Below are 19,506 nucleotides of genomic sequence, written 5' to 3'. Positions count from 1 at the left end.
CAGAAACAAGAAAAACAAAAAAGAACCAAACATCACTGGACGGAAGATGGAGAGAGATGTATAAAAATAGACAAAGTTGACATATCAGCAAGATTTTCAAAATGTTTTATTGGAAGTTTGTATCCGTCTTAAAATTAAAGCTGCTATAATCAATATTTGTATGTTAACAATGGATCTAATTGATATTTTTCTGTCCAAGGTTTCATATGAGGAGATGAACCTAGAGAGAATTATCACACAGCTGACACCATCATGGTCTTTGGAGCCAAAAGTGATATATATTCACATCTGGCTCCATATTTTACTAAATGAACATCAGGCTGAATTGAAGAAAACGTAACACTAGTGACCATAGACTCATTAGGGAAACTGTTGACTGGGGAAATAGGGTCATGTTCTCATAGGCTTTGCTTGTTTGTAACAAAATTCAAAAACTGTGAAAAGACGTCAAATATATGTGGTCAAATCATTTCCACTGCATTTCAAAAGGGCACCAGCATGTAGATATGGCTTTGTGACACCACAAACCACAACCAGCAGCGACAAAGTCAAGCTGCCTTTGTTTGTGACACTTCTACAGGAGCCTCACCGGCGCCACGCCACGTCTAGTTAGCAGAGTGAAAAGAGAGCGCAAAGAGAAGTGGTGAAGGTTGTCCAGATCTGGTAGCCAGAACATGGGTACAAATGTCACCTTGGCCTTGGTTCTAGGCCAGAATAGGGCCAAATATAGTTAAAGAGTTGGATAAACCCGCCCCGTCCTGGTCCGGTAGAAGCAAACATGCAGCTATGTTTACATCTGTTTTACTGTAGAGGGCAGCATTGGACTTTAAAAAGAGGCCACTGGTCCCGTATAGCAGTGTCACCACTTCAGTAATGTGTTAAATGTTAAAGGGGCACTTTGTAGTTTTGGTAAAGATATTTGAATTCTCAAATTAATCAGATGTAGATATTTTTTTGCCATAAACTGAATAAACAAGCTGTTCTCAAAGGAAAATAAAGGTCCACAACACACAGTTTGAAGCTAGAAAGGTAGTTTAGATAATACGATTTCCACAGTTAACACACACTATGCTATATGCGATTTATATTTGCTTCTAAATTAGTGTCAGATGCTCCTTATGAATGACATAAAAAAACTGATACTCTACTGTCCTCTACATCCTGATCTTATTGGTGGCTGTATAGTGACATAGCGACGATATTATTTCAGTCATTTCAGTAAATACTGATGGTAAATACAGCCGTTTGTTGAAATCGACATGTAAAGAGGAAGTAAAATGCAAGTGTAGGGACTGTATTAAAAAAAGGTAGCAGTTTTCATATGCTTTGACCAGGGCTGAACGCAGACAGGAAGCTGTATTTTTCCCCTTTTGCGCATCCCTCACAGAAAGAGGAAGTTTTTTCTGACGCCAGCTGAGCGAGGTTCACATGCTGCTGCTGCTGCTGCTGCGTCTGTAGAGCTCAGCCTGCACCGTGAAGAGAAGACCTCCGAGCCCCGATGATGGATATCTACCAAGAGGCTGTGCGGTATCTGGAGTCAGAGCACGTACCAGGTGAGGGAAGGAGATTTTAATGTTTTGTTGTGTAAAGTTAGTTAATTTATCAAACATCATATATTCCTTTTTTGGGACGGAGAAAACGAAAAGAATCCAATGTGAACAGTAGTTGTCTTCTAATTTGGCTTTTGTCAAAAAAGCACCACAATCTCTTCTGAGATTGTGGAAAAAAGAGCAGAGGAGCAGCTATCGTTTTGTCCCTGTAGGAACGACGATACCGTTTACTCATTCAAAAGGGAAGCAGATATGGGAACTTACCTGGTAATACTCCCATGTACTTCTCACGCGTTATGCGACGCGTTGCATGTGTTTGTCAGTTGTAGCTGAAGCCGAGGCCGACGTCCTGGAGGAGGATGTGTTCCAGGAGGAGGCGGTGTCCTGCTTGCTGTCTCCTCTCCATTCAGAGAGCATAGACTTCCCCGAAAGCCCTGTGAGTTTGCATGCCTTCACTTTGAATATCACTATATCAACGCATTTTGAAGTAATCTTCAAAATATCTCCTATTATTTGTTCTTCACTATAAACTCAAGGATGTTAAGTATCTTGGCAACTGTGATTAAAAAGACCATATAGACAAAACATGGCTATGCTGATGCCTTCTAGGTAAACACCCATGATAAAGCAGACAGGAATATCAGTGCTGTAGGCGTTTAAAGGCATACTATGCAGGATTTGTCTGGAATATTGGTAAAGACACCATTCAAAGCGAGGGAGCTGGTTTAGTGCGAACAAAGCAGTGAATCAGAGAACAAAAAATTGATTTCCTGATTGTTTCACCCTGTTAACTAGCTGAAGCACACAGGAACACTTCCAAACCTCTGCACAACCCTCCTTATTTTGTGTGAATGCAGTTAAACCTCATCCTGCTCTGCCACCGTGTGTATGTGACGGTCTGCCTTCCCTCGGTTAAAGAGACAGGAAGACAAGAAGTTTGTTGTTGGCAAACACTGTAGAAACATCCTAAGTATGGTCATTTTGTATGATTCTGTACGTTGTTTTTTTTTTTTTTTTTCAAGAAAACCCTGCATAGTATAACTTAAAGTAAAACATTTCCCTACTATAAAACAAATCAGTTGCTCCTCAGGTGATAAGAGTAATTCCAAGTTTATCAACCAGCCATACAATAACCATACCATAAAACAAACAACAGAACAATACATAGCCACATACTTTATACAGACCTTTATACTATCGGAAAATGTTTTTATTTTATCAAATAAAATAAAAAGGAACCCTTGTTTTTTGTTGAAACAGGCTTTACTTCCTCATTTTCCCCTGACCTTGTAATAATCAAATATGTAAATATGAGTATTGAAGAAGTAACGGTGCACAGTTTATGAAGAAAATACAGAAGTGACCAAAATACGGCTTAACTGCACCAAACAGGGAAGCATTAAACATATAATATGAAAGTTATGTGGCTTATGCGTGAGCAAATACGTGTTATTAGTGTTTGGATTTTGAAGCCAAGGACAAATTCCCACATGAATGGAAAACCCAGATTTATTTTCCATATCAAATAGACTTTTCTGTTCTTTACAACAACAGAAGTACAAGTCGGTTGTCATTTCAAAAGTCAACAGTTGCAGCATTTGCGGTGTCAGTCACTGCCGTGACACTGATTTTGTGACTGACTCTGTGCTGTCGAATGTCTTTCATTCAGACGTCCCGCAGCCCGGAGGAAATGTTGGAGAGGAGACTTGTGGTCCTGAGAGGCATCCTAGAGAGTGAGGAGGTTTATCTCAGAGAGCTGGAGGCTCTGCTGATGGTAACAAACAAACATAAACATGAATATATGTCATATTTTAACATGGAAACATATGTTATTCTCTGGGCTTAACCATATTGCTGAAAGGGGAAAATCCCTGTTAAAATTATGATTTTTATTACTGTTAAACTTCCTCTTTGCTATTCAGCTGTCACCACATTTGGTTGATTTATTATTATTATTATTATTATTATTATTATTTTTTTTTTTTATTATCATTATCATTATTATCGTTATTATTATCATATTATTATTATTATTATTATTATTATTATTGTTATTATTATTATTTGTGTAGCTTAAAGGACAAGTAGGAAGTCACCCTGATTTCTTTTGGCCAACTTGACAGTTCTTTATATGAACATAGAGGAGATCCTCTCTTGTTTATGTTTATATGTGTTTACTGAATGAGCAGCGGCCATGTGTGTGTTTTTCAGCCTGTGGTTGGTTGGTGTTGTGTCACACTGAACAAGATCACATGCAGCACTCCCCTACAATGTTGTCATTGTTCAGCTTCCTTCTTGAACCACAAATACATTGTTCTGCATCAGAGATAAGGTTCCCCCACTTGTCTCAAGAGACAGAAACTGCTGTCATGACTAGGGTTGCCACCTTGGATTTGTGGAAAAAAGGGACACTCGACCAAATGCTGTTGGGGGGGGGGGGCGCTTGGCCATTTTTACCAGTTCATTCTGACCAATCAACATGAGGAGACAGGTGCACAGTAATTGCACGGAAAAATGGTCTCCCTGGATCGGCCGTACCCATTCAAACTTCGCCCAGTCAGGATTGTAAATAGTATATCATTTTTTATACACGCGCTGGTGGCTTGCATGTATTTGCTCCATCTCCTTCCTCGTCCGTCGTCTCTCCTCCCATTTCAAATGAAGACGCTAACATTTCTTTGAGCATTGGATGGAGGCACGCGCACGGTGCACCTCATCACGTGATTGGATGTATAATGTAGACGTAGACTATAAACAGGAAGAAAATAGAGACATATATGATGGGAACCTTTCTAGGCTACAGAATGATGGAAACCAAATTAAGGTTTTACATTTTCCCCCAAAAAAACAGGATAAATTGTGTCCCGGGAGAGAGTTATATTTTCAAATTATTCCGTCGTAAAAACGTTTTAAAATATTTTAATCATTAGCGTTTGAGCTGACAGTTGATGCTTATGCTTTTGTTTTTTAGATTTCTGCAGATTTCCGCCCTGAATCTTTTCCTGTTCCGGAAAAGTAGAAATAGATTTATGGCAGGCAGCGATGAAGCAATAACGAGTGCCTGGGTGCTTTCCTTCCGTTTTTTTCTTTCTCAGCTATCAATAGCAACAGCAAGCCCCCATTTCCGCATTTTCACACGCTCTGACTCATTTAACCCAAAAGGATGAATCAGAAAGTTGATGTTTTGTCTGGGAGTGCAGCGTTTTGTGGCTGAGCAGCAGGCATCTATCACTTAGAGGCCGCGTATGCATTTCAAACATGCTCTATGTGCTCGGTTTTTTTTTAGCAGCGGTTTGAGTGTGTGTCAAAGTTGACGCGAGTGACGCTCTGAAATGCGAATGAATGTTCACAGTTTTTTTTTTTCTCACCTTTTTTTGCCACCAACATTTGACCTGTTTAATTTTTTGCTCTAGCCCATGAAGGCTTTGTGGGCCTCCGCCGGGACCTCCCAGCCAGTTCTGTCCAGTCGTCAGGTCCAGACTGTTTTCTATCAGGTGCCTGAGCTCAGAGACCTGCACCAAAGCTTCTACTCTGGCCTGAAGGCCCGGCTGAGCGAGCACTGTCAGACTGAGTCCAGCCCTGCTGAGGAGAGAGAGATGAGCCACACAGGCTTTCAGCTGATGGTGGGGGACCTGTTTCTGAAAATGGTGGGTCCTCTATTGTGTTGCTTGTATCCTGTGTCATGGTACAATTGGTAATCCATTAAGGAACGATGGGAAAGAACGTTTCTCACACGGTTCAACAACACGAGGGAAGTCATTTAGCTTACGCTGTAGAAAAGAAGTTACAGCATAATTACAGTATTGCATCATTTCTCCTTTTTTAATTTCTGTATAGCAGCCCTTTATAATGCCTGAGGATCAGTTCCCCGTTTATTAAGTGTGATTAAAGCTGCAAAAACGAATTGACCAAATTATGTGCTCTGCGGAGTGCTTTGGCATCTTGCAGCTTGTTGTTTGGGTTTAATGGCCTGAAACTTCGCAGCAGCTGTAGCTGACAGAATCATATACATATTCAAAGCTATGCTGTAAAATATTCAAACCCACGACTTTTACGGCTGCAACATTCTATCACATATTTTTATGTGCATTGTTTTATACTTACATCCCAATAACTCTTAAGTTCTTTTGTTGACAACTTTCACGTTTCAGTTTCTCGAAGACGTGTCACCTCTCATCCAAGAGGCGTCTTCAGTTCTAACTAACTGGAGGGGAGTTGCAGGCTTTGTTTTAGGTGGTTAATTTCGCTTTTTTGCTGGACCCCGTTCACTGCAGTACAGAGCTGAGCGTCTTGGCTGGAGCGGCTCTCTACTTCTCCAAACTGAAGCTGCGCTGATCGGTGATATTGTAGGAAACAGATCGACTATAGATATGTACTTTATATGACCCCACTTCAAAAAACCCGAACTATCCCTTTATGGACACGTTTGAGCGCTGAGTTTCAGAGTTGTTAGGGCCACTTGTGTGTTGTTGACCCAACAGGCCTTCATGTGGGTTGCTAGGGCTAGGTGAGCCCAGGTGTGAATGGTAAAGCTTAACAAGACCTGGAAGACAGAGAACCTTCGTCAACATCCCCATAATTAGTTTGTTCAGACTGAGGTCGAAGAGGTTTTTAACTGACTGAACTGTTCATCCATCCGTTATTTTGCCTTTGCAGGTGAACCAGATCGGTCTGTATGGTGGTTTCATTGGAAACTACGAGGAAGCTGTCGAAGTCGTTCGCAAGTGCATGCAGTCGGACCCTCGCTTCCAAGCCCTGGCGGAGGTACCGCAGACTTCCAGAGGAACACCTGCTTTTACATATTTGTTGACAAGGTTATCCTCACCTGTCTCGTGCTATCTCTCCTGCAGAGCATGATGTCTAATAATAACGGATCGGACAAAACTCGGACCAAATACACATTTGAAGGTACGTAATCTTAATTCCCAAACTGTTTCGTAACTTGTTTTCTGACAATGGGTCTGATCGCGTTCCTCATTTCCTACAGCTCTTCTCTACAGGCCTCTGGACAGAGTAACCAAGACCACACTCGTGCTGCGTGTGAGATAATTCATCAATTCCTCAAACCTCACCTCTATAGCTGCTGCTAGACGAATCTGTCGCTACCCTCTTCTCCCTCACTCAGCCACCTGTCTTTGATCTATGTAGGACGTCCTGAAGGCGACGCCGGCTGAGCACGGGGATTACGCATCCTTACAGGAAGCCCTGAGGTTGTCTCGCAGCTTCCTGTCTGGTGTCAACGAGAGTTCGCAGTGTAAACGAGAGGTCACGCTCAGTCACGGCATGGTGAGGCTCAACGCTGTGCGAAATCTGGATCTGGAAAATGGTTGCATGTCTAACCCACACTGGTCACACTATATGCAGATGATACGTGTGTGTGCATGTGTTGGTGTGTTACTCTAGAGGCGCAAGCTGATGCGCGACGGCTTCGTGGTGGACGCGAGTGAGGGGGAACACAGCCTGCGTCACCTCTTCCTCTACACCGACCTCCTGCTGTGCACCAGATACAAACATGCGAGCAGAGGGTGAGCGTGGCGAGAGAAAGCACAGGGGCCTGTGGGAAATGTGGTCTACACTTCTCACGCATGTCAACTTGCGCTGTGTTTCCCCTTTGAACTTAGTGATGCATGATGACGTTAAAGCGAGGCCTTTTTTTGGGTTTCTTCCAGGAAGCCGGACAGCTACAGGTTCTGCTGGTATCTGCCTCTCGCCGGTCTAAAGCTCCGCTGGGTCGCTGAACAGGAGCGTTCCCAAGACACACACCATCGTTTACACGCCATCAGAGCCAAGATGTTCCTGCTCCGGCAACAGCTACAGCAACACAAAGCAGTATGTTTCATTAAAATAGACACGATTGCAAGGAGAGCAAACGACAACACGCAATAAAAAAGTTACATCTGTGTGCGTAAAGGGGTCCAGGGGCATCAGTTTGGCAGCTCGCGCCAGGAAGAAACTGGAGCAAATGGAGCTGATGCTGCTCACACACTTCCCTCCTTACAGACTGGAGCTGCACAGCCCCAGCGACAAGGTATAATCACACACACATGTAGACGCCTTCTTTTACTGCGGTTTTAATCTTGACTAACGGCCGACTAGAATAAATCAATCTCTTTCGTCTCACTGCAGAGCTACACCTTCCTCCTCTCCTCCCTGTACGAGCTTGAAGAGTGGAGAGAAGCTATTCACAAACTCACCGCGGACAGTGAGTTCACAGCTTTTTGCCAAACTGCGAGAAAACAGATGATTTGATAATGAATATAATCACAAGTTGCAGCCCCTTTTGGGATTTGTTTGGACATTTTTATTGACTGACCGATAAATTGTGAAAGTAATGGGCAGATACTTCCTTTCTGCTTCTCTTGTTGTTGCGTAAGCCGACCGGTGACTACATTTGCTCTTTTGTTGCTGTCAGACATAGAAACTGTCCCTCCAGACCTGCTCACCCTCACCAGTGCATGTGTGAAACTGAGAATGACCCAGCAGCCACCGCTACACAGCTTAAACTCCGGTACGGCCAACTTCTCCATCAACCTCTGGCCCACTTTCCTTCACCACAGGGATCACATCCTGTCTCTGAAACAGAATACACCCACTTTGTTCGGCTGTGATCTTTTAACGCTGCCGGCCTCAGACCTTTTCACCACTGCCGTTATGTATTTCTTTGCGTATTTGTCACGATTAAATGCAGTGAGCTTCAGGATATTTCTGTCTTTGTCTCTCTCCAGTAGAGGACGAGCAGTCTCTGTGTGGGACTCTGGGTGTGGCGATCCATTCTGCCTGTGGCCTGCAGCAACCAGCTTGTATGTTGAATATCTGATATTTGTTTTAATGCAATAAATAACCATCAAGTTACCTAATATTTTGTTCTCTTTCATGTTCAGGTGTGTATGTGTGCGTGGAGGTGGATGGCTACGAGTTTTACGATAAACAAGCTCAGACACACTCGTCAATCCGCAGCCTCAACCCACACTGGGACCAGGTTAGAAGTACTTTTTTTTAATAAAGTAATTGAATGTATTTTGGTCTCGAACAAACGGCGTTAAACCGCTATAAAAGGCAGATGATTCACCAGCCAATCCAGGGTGGTAAATGTCTTCCTTGTGTCTAGACAGCATCCGACATGATGTCAGGCTTCTGCTCAGCTCACGCAGGATTAAAAGTCAGCGCTGTGGCCAGTCCGCGCCGAGCTTTAAACATGATCAGTGGCAGTAAAATCTACACTAAATCCAACTGGTAGCCAGGATCAAAAGGCTTTGGATAAGACTCGACTGCTCCTGTTGTAGGTTTAGGACAGTGATGTCATTGTCAGCGCTAACGCCACCTTCTTTCTGTCAAACAGGAGCTGTCTTTACAGGTGGATGGGGCGCATCACCTGAGGGTGCTCTGTGTCAGTCAGTCCGTTGGACAGGATTATACAGTCCTGGGAAAAGCTTCTGTACAGGTATGAAGATGGACTGTGATTCAACTTTGTTATCATCGTGAAAAAAAGCTGCCTTGAAGCCAGAACGCACAAACAACAAAAAAATAAGCCTGATTCAACTACAATACGGTAAAAAAAAGGGAGTCACAGAAACAATGGAGGCATCATTAGCCGGCATTTGGTCCAGACCATAGTGGTTGGTGTCTGTCACAGCAGCCATAAGCACCTTCAATATATTACATGTAAGTGAATTTAGCGTTGTCGTAATGAGGTGACCACTTCTCTGTGAGACACTATTCACTCAAGTTAAAAAAAAACCCACATACTAATAGTAAAACCACCTGCATGCAGAGGTGCTTGATAGTTAGCAAGGCAGGCTAGCGTGGAAATGATTATGAGGCGACTGGTGTTGCTCGCTAATGATAACAACACAAGCTGGGAATTTAGCCGAAAAGTTCAAAAGCATGAGATGTGGCCATGTTAGCTTCATGTTAGTGGCGAACACTTTTGAGCATTTACTGTGGTCTATCTCTCACACTGTTGTCATGTTAGCATTGCATGCTCGCACCTAAACAAACTGTTGTGCTGATGCTAACACAGACAAACCTGTTCTAATAATATTAAAGGGTTGATGAGGATAGAAACCGGTAAGCAGAACTGATTTTTGTGCTATTGGTTTACATTTTTGGTCTTTTGCATTTGGTTTAAATGTGGATTAAAATTTGGATTGGAAAAATAACCTAAAAAATAGGCGTGAGCATAAAAGCAATAAAAGATATAGAAATCTACAAATATCTAAAGATTATGTAAAATAATAGATATTAAATTTTGGTCTCGTGAGCAACAATGTTTTGGTTCACTCTCTCCGCTCAAATAAAGTTCTGATAAAGTAATTGTATGCAACCTGTCCGACACCAAACTGCTAACAAATAAAGTTAGCAAGTAGCTAGTGACTAGTGATATTCGAGCAAAATAGCAACTAAAGTACCAATATTTCTTACAGGAGTTAAAATGGTCTGCATTTTTATAGCGCTTTTCCAGTCTAATGACAGCACAAAGCGCTGTACAAGTTGGTGGAGACCAAAACAAAGCTAAGAGTGGACTGATACACAGATAGAAAAAACAAAACAGAAAAGGATATTGTTGCTCCGTGTCTGTTGGATGGCTAGATTTTCTCTAACAAGTTCATCATACCAACTTGCTTCCTTTTTAGCACATTCTGTTGACCTTGAAAATCAATTAATGCTGCTTTAGACATTTCAAAATATTCAAAAAGTGTATAAATGGATAAAAATATAATAGATTTGCATTTATTAGATTTCTGCTGTCTTGTCCGTTTTTTGATATCTCTTGTTTGTCTGTCAGTTGGACTCCAAAACCCTGAACAAGCGATGGCGGAGACAGACTCTACAGCTTGGCGAGGTGGAGGTGACTCTCTCCCTGAAGTACTGTCCCCACCCGCTTGAACCGCCCAGCTCTACAACTCAAGAACTTCCCGTCTTCTGTGTCCCCATTGAAACTGTGGCTCAGTAAGTCCCTGAGAGTCTCTGTCAAAGTGCCGTCTGACTGACTGAAACTGAGAGCTGCAGTCCAGTCCAGAGTTTTATTTCCCTTGTGAGGTTGTTTTCTGGTAAAGCTCGTTACAGAAGTGAGGCGGTTGGTTTTGTGTGAGAGTGGTCTGAGGAGAAGCAGAAGTGTGGCAAGAGTGGAATCTGAACTTAAACGAAACATCTGTGGTGGGTTTTTTTCTTGATGCTTTCGATCCTCCGTCAGTCAGGAGGGAGTGCTGGTCCCCCATGTGGTGCGCTGCTGCGTGGAGGAGGTGGAGAGGAGAGGCATGGATGAGGTGGGCATCTACAGGATTTCGGGAGCCACCAGCGACATCGGCGCGCTAAAAGCTGCGTTCAACAGCAGTAAGAAGGGGAAACATTCTTTTTTTTCTGTGGCACGTGCTGTTGTGTTGAAAGTTCGTTTTTTAATTTTCTAAATTTAAAGTGCAGAAACAGCAAACCAGTGCGAGATCCAGTACAGATGAATCATATCACTGCAAAAACTCAAAATCTTAACAAATATATATTTCTTATTTCAAGCCAAAATATCTCATTCACCCATACTTGAAATACAATCAACTTTCAGTCATATTTGTGGACTTTCGAGACATCACATCTTATGTCAAGAAACCTTGTCAGACTAATTTATTTCTTGTTCCATTGGCAGATTCCCTACTTTGTACTGATGTGGACTAGGGCATCATTTTCACAATTCATCCTCGGGGGAACATGAATATCTGTACCAAATTTCACAGCAATCCATAGTATAGTTGGCGAGATGTAACATTCTGAACCAAAAATGTTAACCTCAAGGTGGCTGTACAGAAAACAGATGTATGATCACCGAAGTTATACAGGTTCATCTTCTGGGGGCCATGAATGTCTGCAAAATATTTTAAATCAATCCATACTATAGTTGTCAAAGCATTTGTGTCTAAACCAAAAATGTTGACCTCAGATTTCTGAAAAGTCAAAGGATCACCACAGTCAGTAGGATCCATCCTCTGAGGACCATGAATCTCAGTACTAAATGTCAAGATAATTCACTCCATACCAAAAATGTTAACCTTAAGGTGGCTCTACAGAAAAAGACTAATGACCCTGAAGTCATTAGAATTCATTCTCTGGGGACCATGAATGTATGTCCAGATTTTCACGGCAAAAGTTGTTGAGATAGTTCAGTCTCATGTTTGCTAATCATGTCAAAATCACCAGGTCCAAAAACTGTCAATATCAGTTGATCAACACATTAACAAGTCGTTATCTTGTGCTATATGGAATGAAGTCCATGTCTTGTCGAAGATACAGTCACACTGATGTTAAACATGCCTCTGCTCTGCTCAGATCTGCGAGAAGCTGTGACCAGGCTGAGAAGTGCTGAAGTGAACGCCGTCTCTGGAGTCCTCAAACTGTACTTCAGAGAGCTGCCGGAGCCTCTTATACCCACTGAGATGTTCCAGAGACTCGCCAGGACGCTGGGTAAGACAAAACAGGCCAAAACAGGCTTTATTTTCTTAAGATCGAAGCAATTACTTACCTTAGGTTTTACCTTTTTTCAAGTTGAAAACTACTGTTTGACAATTTTCCCCTAAAAACAAGTCTCGTCATGGAGAACACAAATGTCATATCCATCCATCTGATAGACAGAGGCACATTTCTAGCTCATTTGACCTTAAATATACACCAGAAAAATGGCTTCAACAGCTTTCAATGACTCTTAATAACTGTAAATTCAACCTTGTTAGTCCTAACCTTGCCTTAGTGCCGAGTGAACAGAATCTTTTCTCTCCCCTGTAGAAATCCAGGACATAAACTCCCGGCTTGTCTCCTTGCTGTCCCTGCTGCAGTCCTGTCCTGACCCCAACCGCCACACCTTCCTCTACCTCCTGCACCACCTCCAACGGTTTGACAACAATCACACGTGCTTTTCTGACAGATAACGAAGTCAGGAGTTGATTTTAACTCTAATCATTCTGTACTTTTGTTCTCAGAGTTTCAGTTTTTCTTGTCGATATTTTTTCTCCAGAGTTTCAGAGAACCAAGACGTCAACAAAATGTCAATGATGAACCTGGCTACAGTGTTTGGGCCGAGCCTCCTACGCCCCCCTGTGGTCAAACTGGGGCACAATGGCCCCACAGTGGATATCTCCCAGGAAGTGGTGGTGCAGGTGGGAATGACTAGTCCTAGAAAATTATTCATGTTTGGTTTCCCAACAGTTTAACAATTTTGTTTTACCCCAAATTATATCCATTCTTTCTAAATACACTAATCTCTTTTAGTGTAGATTTAGAAAACACTGAGCTCATTAGAAATGTTGAGCTGGCACCATTAATACAGTCTAGTTTTTTTTTTTTTTACATGATTGCAATTGTTTTATTTTGTATTATGTTGACTGGGATTTCTTTTATGCAACATCATGATTTAAATGCCACTTTTAAACCCTCCTGCACATAAACATGTAATATATCTGTGTTTATACCATAGCGACATTATAAAAATCCACCAATTGTTAGTTTATAAACCCCCATATTTAGAAAGTAAGAATATTATAGTAAAATACAGAGGACATGACCATGAAATTAATCAACTATATTGAAGAATCCTGAGTAAAATAATAAAAAGTTAAAGTAAATGTCTTTAATATGAAAGCACTCAGGCATGGTGTGTATTTTTGATACAGAACGTTCATATGATGTATAATATTGTGATGAATATACATGTAAAAACAATTCTCTTTACGTTACCATAAGTTAAATGGTGTGTGTGTGTGTGTGTGTGTATGTGTGTATGTGCGTGTGTGCGTGCATCAGGTCCAGGTGGTTTTCTGGTACCTGCAGTGTAACAACCTCCCTGAAGCCCAGACCTCTCTGCAACATGACACAGACGCTGAAGATGAGACCACCCACATTTGAGACCACCACCAGTGTCACGGCCGGCAGGAAATTCAAATACTCTGTGTGTGTGTGTGTGTGCGTATAAAAAATAATCTGTGTAAGGACTGTATGACAAAGGTATTTATTGATAAAATTTGTGGACTTTGTGACTCTGTTTTTGTGTATTTTCAGTCACTTTTTGCTTTTAGCTTTTGAAACTTCACTCGTCTGAATTTAAATTTTTATGAAAGAGTTTTTGACTCATATTATTGTTTCCAGAGCACATGGAGCTTTTGTTGTATTTTTTTTGCCAACTCAAGAACATAAATGCAGTAAAAAGTAGCAAATAAATGAATCAATTCAGATGGAAAAGAAAAAAAACTAAACAATAGCAAAGTCAGATCATGTCTACTACGTCCAGAAACACCACTTGTAGCAGCTGCGATTGTAATTAAATCTTGTACATAATTAAAACACTATTAACATGTGAAACTTTTATACATACATATTTTTTTCTGACATAGCATTTGTTCCCCGTTACCATACCATGTGTTTCCATACTTTTTAAATAACATTATATTTAGACAAATCTATAACATTCATAGGCAGAGTAAGACTCAAGACTTTACACAAACCAGTAAAACACAAAACAGTCAAATACAACTGTAGAGTACATACAATAGCAACCAGATAACTGTTCCATCTCTTAAATAATTGAAAAAAGAAAAACACTTAGAAAACTCCCCCACTGGAACACAAGTATAAGTGGGATGGATTGCTCTTAATATCCACATCATATCTTCAATAAAAGGGAAAATAAATAAATCAAAGTTAAGACTGATAAAGACCATGTGCTTTATTAATTTCAACTTTTATCTATTTATTTGAGAATTAGTCAAAAGGCTATTTTTCATCTGGAGCCCCCCTGACCAAAGTGTTAAAAAAAGGCTTCAAAAAACTACAACAAAGCAAAAGAGAAATAAAAAAAGAACAAAAAACAAACACAAAATAACACTGCTTAAAGATTAGATTACATCGCTGTTTAAGTCAAGTCAGTTTTCATTTTATAGTCCAATATCAAAAGCCACAAATTTGTCTCAAGGGGCTTCACAATCTGCGCCAAGCAGAACACCGTCCATCCTCAAACTCTCCCCCCCAAAAAAGTGAAAAAATGTGAAGAAACCTCAGGAATGACACTTATAATAGCTGAAAACAACTCACCATAAGCGGCCGTGGAGCTTCCATAACATCTGTTACTCCCAACAACAGATGGAGTTGTCAGGTTGTCAATACTCCAATCTTCAAAATTCCATTTGTTTTGCGGGTTTTTATTATCTGTCTTCCTTTGGACTTCTTGTCTGTGTCAGCTTAGAAATGTAGGGTTTAAAGTTTCTTTGTGACCTGGAAACTGAGGCAAAAAATCTCCCATGATTAACATTTGATGCAATAAATGTTCATTTTAAATACATAAAACAAAATCTGGACACCAGCGTGCTTGATCTCATGACGGTACTGACAAATGGATGTTTAATATATGAACCCAGGACTCCCAAGGAAGCAGAGACTGTGGAAAGTAGTAAACCAACGAGCTAGAGGTAATTTTAACTTGTGGTGGATGACAGTATATATTTTGTTGCACAGCGGTTTCACAACCACAGATGAACTGGGTGGCAGAGGAGAAGTCAGGAGTGCAGATGTTGTAAAAAAAAAAAAAAAAAAGGTCAGGGGGTCACCTCCCCGAGCCTGAAATCCAAATCGGTTACGGTTCAAATCCAACTAGACGGAGTTCACCCGGAGTGTACGCCCCGTAAAAGTCATTCACACACACATCCACCAAGTTTAGAAGCTAGCACACACACACACACACACACACATACACATATACGGCCCATGTTCGACCCGTCCACACCACAGATGGGAGTCTCTTTTCAACCACACCACCTGGGCACGCCGGGTTAATGTTACCCCCCCGAACCTACCACCCCCCCTCGCCCTTTTGATCGCTAATCCTGCAGCCTAACTCCAGCTCTCTAGTACTAACAGACCCGGGGACCGAGTGTGCGGACGCCATAACAACATCCAGAACAAGTCCCCAAACTGAAGTTGAAGCGGTGGGATCGCCCTGCTGCCCCCCTTGCACCATAAATCAGCTGTCCCCTCTAACACGGTGGCTGCCAAAATAGAGTTCCGCTTGGCGACTACAAAGACAAAAGGAGGTTCAGACTACAAAGCCGAGGAAGGCCTGAGACGTCCCAGACATTTTGCGACCCAAAGATGACTGGTCGACACCTGGTGGGCTGCTGGGAACATTTTTTTTTTTTTTTACAGGAGAAGTCGGTTATTGGACGTGTGACGGCACTCGTTCCGTACGGTCGACGTTCCACACCAACACACCGAGTTCTTAACAACTGCCCACAAAGATCACGTCATGGTTTTATTTTTATGAGGAAATTCTTTGCTCCACATTGTGCCTTCGACAGTTTAAATCCCCTCAAACCTTCAGTTGCAGAGATTGGTTTTCTTATATGAGCTGCACAACATGTGACACAAATTATTGCCGGTCAAATAATATCATCCAAGGAATCATGAAACAGTTAGAAAACTATTTTATCTACAGTTTGCCAGACCTTTGCGGCACTTTTGACTTTTGTCAAAACCCTTTTATTTGTTTCAAGTCCCACATAGTTGTTGGAATTTTATTTTAATTCATTCTTAATATCTGCAATTCGACAGACCAACTGTGGATGGTGTGATGTAGATATTATTTTGACGTAATAGGCGTGAATCCCCTCTGGACTATGAAAGAAAAATCCATTTGTAAAATGTGTTGAATGGTATAACACTTTTACAATTACCATAATTAATAATTGTATTGTAAATAAACTTTAATTTAGTTCTGCTGCTTTATTGTTAACAAACAATAAAATGTTTTATTAAACATTTATAAAGCTTCATAAACATCAGTTGCGACTTTATGATGAACAACCAAATGATGTTTATAGATAAATTAAGTAAAAGTAAAGTGTTATTTTTTATTTTACAACAGTTTACAAGTATTGTAAACATCAACTGCAACGTCACAAGAAAAAAATATTTAATAAATGTTGGTAACAGTAAAAATAGTACATATAGTAAAAACATGTAAGTATAATCAGCAAAATGTATTAATTGTGCATTGTTTTACAATTACATATGATGATTTTGGATTATCATTATTGTTGCGTTAATGTGTATTATGTGATTATACGGCTGTGGGTGTTTAAGGTTGAGCTGATGTTAACTACTTTTATACTTTGTGATATTTTAATCTACAGCAATGCATCCTATTCTGTAACATGTGTCTCCAAGGGGTCCACTTTTTAATGAGCTGAGAGGAACAGCTTGTTTTTAGCTTCATGAGGATGCATTTGCAGATGATCCAAGAGGATTATTAAAGAGCTTATGTCACGTAAAAATAACATTTATTTCTTCAGTTTATTAGACCAAATTTGGAAATAAATGGTTTTCACTCAACAGTACGCATTTCAAACCATGTCAGCTGCATAATAGCTAGTGATTAAAGCTGTCACGTAAATATGGTGGAGGAAAAAGTGTAATATCAGCCTAAAAATGTAGATGTATAAAGTTTCATAAAATGGAAATACTCAAAGTGATTTAAATCCTCTACTTGAGTGAATTTCCGTCTCTGGAGTGCACATGGGCAATATTCAGCTGGACTCACTGCACATCAGGACAATTGATCGTGACCTGATAATAACATTTCACTCCATTACCCTCCGCAATCACTTGCAACAGCAAACGCTGCTGGCGCGCACATGTTTTGCAGCACAGTGTGCGCATATGTGTGTGTGTGTCTGCATGTGTGTGTCATGGCATTCGCTGCCCCGGAGCTGTGCCATGCTTGATTAGTCCCTAATCTAGCTGGGAGTCAGGTTGCTATGTCGGCGGCGTGTCTGTATGGAAGGCATGCAGGCCGCGGATCACAGGGATTGACCCACTGCCTCTCAGGTTAACAGAAGCCCTCTGTGTGTGTGTGTGTGTGTGTGTGTGTGCGTGCGTATGTGTGTGTGTCCTGAAAACTGTGTGTGAAACTTGCTGAACTTGGACTTGAGCTCTTGGGTGTGAAACAGCAACTTCGAGTGTGTGAGGAGGAGATGTAGAGGCTCTGAGAAGACAGCGACATGACATTTGAAGTGTGAGTGCGAGAGAGAGAAAGAGAGAGATAAAGGAAATGTGAGGATAAAAATAAGAGCGCGTGTGTGTTTGACAGAGGTCTAGTTGAACTTTGGCTCTGGCTGGAGTCACCTCTCGTAAAGCGTGCCCTCAGCAGGTTGTAAACATGATACCACGCACTGCCAGAGAAAAAGCTGATTTTCCCATGTTGCACCACAAACGCTGACCCTCGCTCATCCACGGCTCCTCAGAGAAGTGTGTGTTGGCAGTTTTAAAGCAAACAGCAGAGCTGCAGATAACCCCCTGCAGCAGAGCGAGCCGCGGGCTTAAGTTGTCTGTTAGTGTCTGTGTAAGTGTGTGTGTTTGGGGAGTTTTGGGATCAAACCCTCGTGTCGACAGAGGCCGCACCGAGGAGACGACTGCTGACAGGTGCTTCCTGCTGCAACACAGCAGGTGCTTCCAATTCACACACACACACACACACACACACACACACACACAAGGGCAGATACTTTGCCTCCGAGACATGATTGTGCATGTACAAGCACACATGCATTGTCTGTCCCTGCCCCCCTTCTCTTCCCTCTGACACACAAGCCTGTTATTATTACATGTGCGGAGGTGAGCTGTAACCCTGCACTCTGTGAGCATAATGCTAAACCGTAACTGTCGTAGTTGTGTTGTTGCCATTGTCTCGAGTTCAGTTGTGTTTTTTTGTGCTAATTCTTTCATTAAAATGAATCTAATGAATCTTTTTTCTTAATCTCATTAAGTTGAAGGTGAAGTTTTTGACACAGCCATATGAAGTTACAAATGGTGCTAATACCAATTTTACAAGAACAATACGCAAACAACACCGAAACATTAGCATTCATATGGAGTCATGTTTCTGGACATCGAATAGTAACTCTCTTTTTTGCTCAGTTTTTTGTCTCCACCAAAGTAAGAAAAACAGTTGAATTTAAATGACTAAATATTCCTCTTTCTTCACCAGCTAGCTTAGCTAGCTTTCTAACCTTGTGTGTTGCTTGGTGCTGGTCAGGTAGAATAGAGCCTGGTCTTATTGTCAGAAATGATTAGATGAGAGTGGTGAGAGTTAGCCAATACAAGAAGCTAACAGATTCTGAAAAGCGATGTATATTTGCATTGTACGTTTCTGCAAACCATATATATGTTAAAAGTACAGTATGTAAGAATCTTAAAATCTTGTTAAAAGCAATTCAAAAATTAACTAAAATTATTAACATAATGTGAAGAAATAACAGTTTTGCCACTATGGCGCCTATGAACCTTGCTAACCGGCTAGCCTCGGCCACTCCTTACATATTGCACCTTTAACTTTGTACATGTGTGTATTATATAAACATTTACAATACGTATTACAAATTACATTACGAATTACAGCTATATGAGTGGATTTTATCAGGAAGACTAGGGGATGGTGGTGGTGTGACAGCTTGGCAAAACAAAAGCGAACTAAAAGTATCAACATGATGAGAAAAAGTTATTTTTGACTTTATTATGCCTATGTAGAGAAATCTACTGAAGTTAGCACGCGAAACAGCTAGCCCCGGCCCGTAATGATCTAAAGGTCCTGTGCTAGGGATCTAAACGCCAACACTCCCCTGGTCCCCAAACTCCCAGTCCGGACTGCTAGCTACGCTGCTAACTGAGCTAACTAGTTGAGACAGCTACAGTTAGCAGTTAGCAGTTACTCTGAGCATATACTGCCCTCTATTTGTTTTCAGTTAAAATTTGAAAGGTGGCCAATTCCTTCATATTGCACCTTTTAGCGCAGCATTGTCATAACATTGAAAATTGAAATGCAAAAGAAACATTAAGTTTCAATATGTCAAAGGCTTATAGAAATATACAATGACTTGTTTTAGCACAGCAGGCTAAAGCTAATGGGGATGCATTTAAACAAACACAATTTGAT

General features: G+C 41.2%; 1 protein-coding gene across 2 annotated transcripts; it reads left to right on the top strand.

Moving 5' to 3' along the window:
* The first annotated feature begins 1,440 nt into the window (after window positions 1-1,440).
* LOC115589051 (active breakpoint cluster region-related protein) lies at window positions 1,441-13,882 on the top strand. 2 transcript variants are annotated; one of them, XM_030429731.1, is made up of 22 exons: window positions 1,441-1,553; window positions 1,874-1,986; window positions 3,220-3,324; window positions 4,964-5,197; window positions 6,207-6,314; window positions 6,401-6,458; window positions 6,538-6,590; window positions 6,699-6,836; window positions 6,954-7,075; window positions 7,220-7,379; window positions 7,462-7,578; window positions 7,677-7,752; window positions 7,963-8,058; window positions 8,276-8,350; window positions 8,432-8,529; window positions 8,890-8,991; window positions 10,336-10,499; window positions 10,744-10,883; window positions 11,865-11,999; window positions 12,318-12,423; window positions 12,547-12,688; window positions 13,332-13,882. In XM_030429731.1, exons 1-22 carry the CDS (start codon window positions 1,499-1,501, stop codon window positions 13,431-13,433), a joined length of 2,499 nt encoding a protein of 832 aa, XP_030285591.1. In that variant the 5' UTR covers window positions 1,441-1,498; the 3' UTR covers window positions 13,434-13,882. The 2 variants fall into 2 exon arrangements, with proteins under 2 accessions (XP_030285591.1, XP_030285592.1); XM_030429732.1 differs by having other exon boundaries at window positions 8,279-8,350; window positions 13,332-13,539.
* Window positions 13,883-19,506: the final 5,624 nt, after the last annotated feature.

The sequence above is a fragment of the Sparus aurata genome, chromosome 10 (assembly GCF_900880675.1).
Source record: "Sparus aurata chromosome 10, fSpaAur1.1, whole genome shotgun sequence".
NCBI classification, from domain to species: Eukaryota; Metazoa; Chordata; class Actinopteri; order Spariformes; family Sparidae; genus Sparus; species Sparus aurata.
This window is presented reverse-complemented; position numbering and strand designations above follow the sequence as displayed.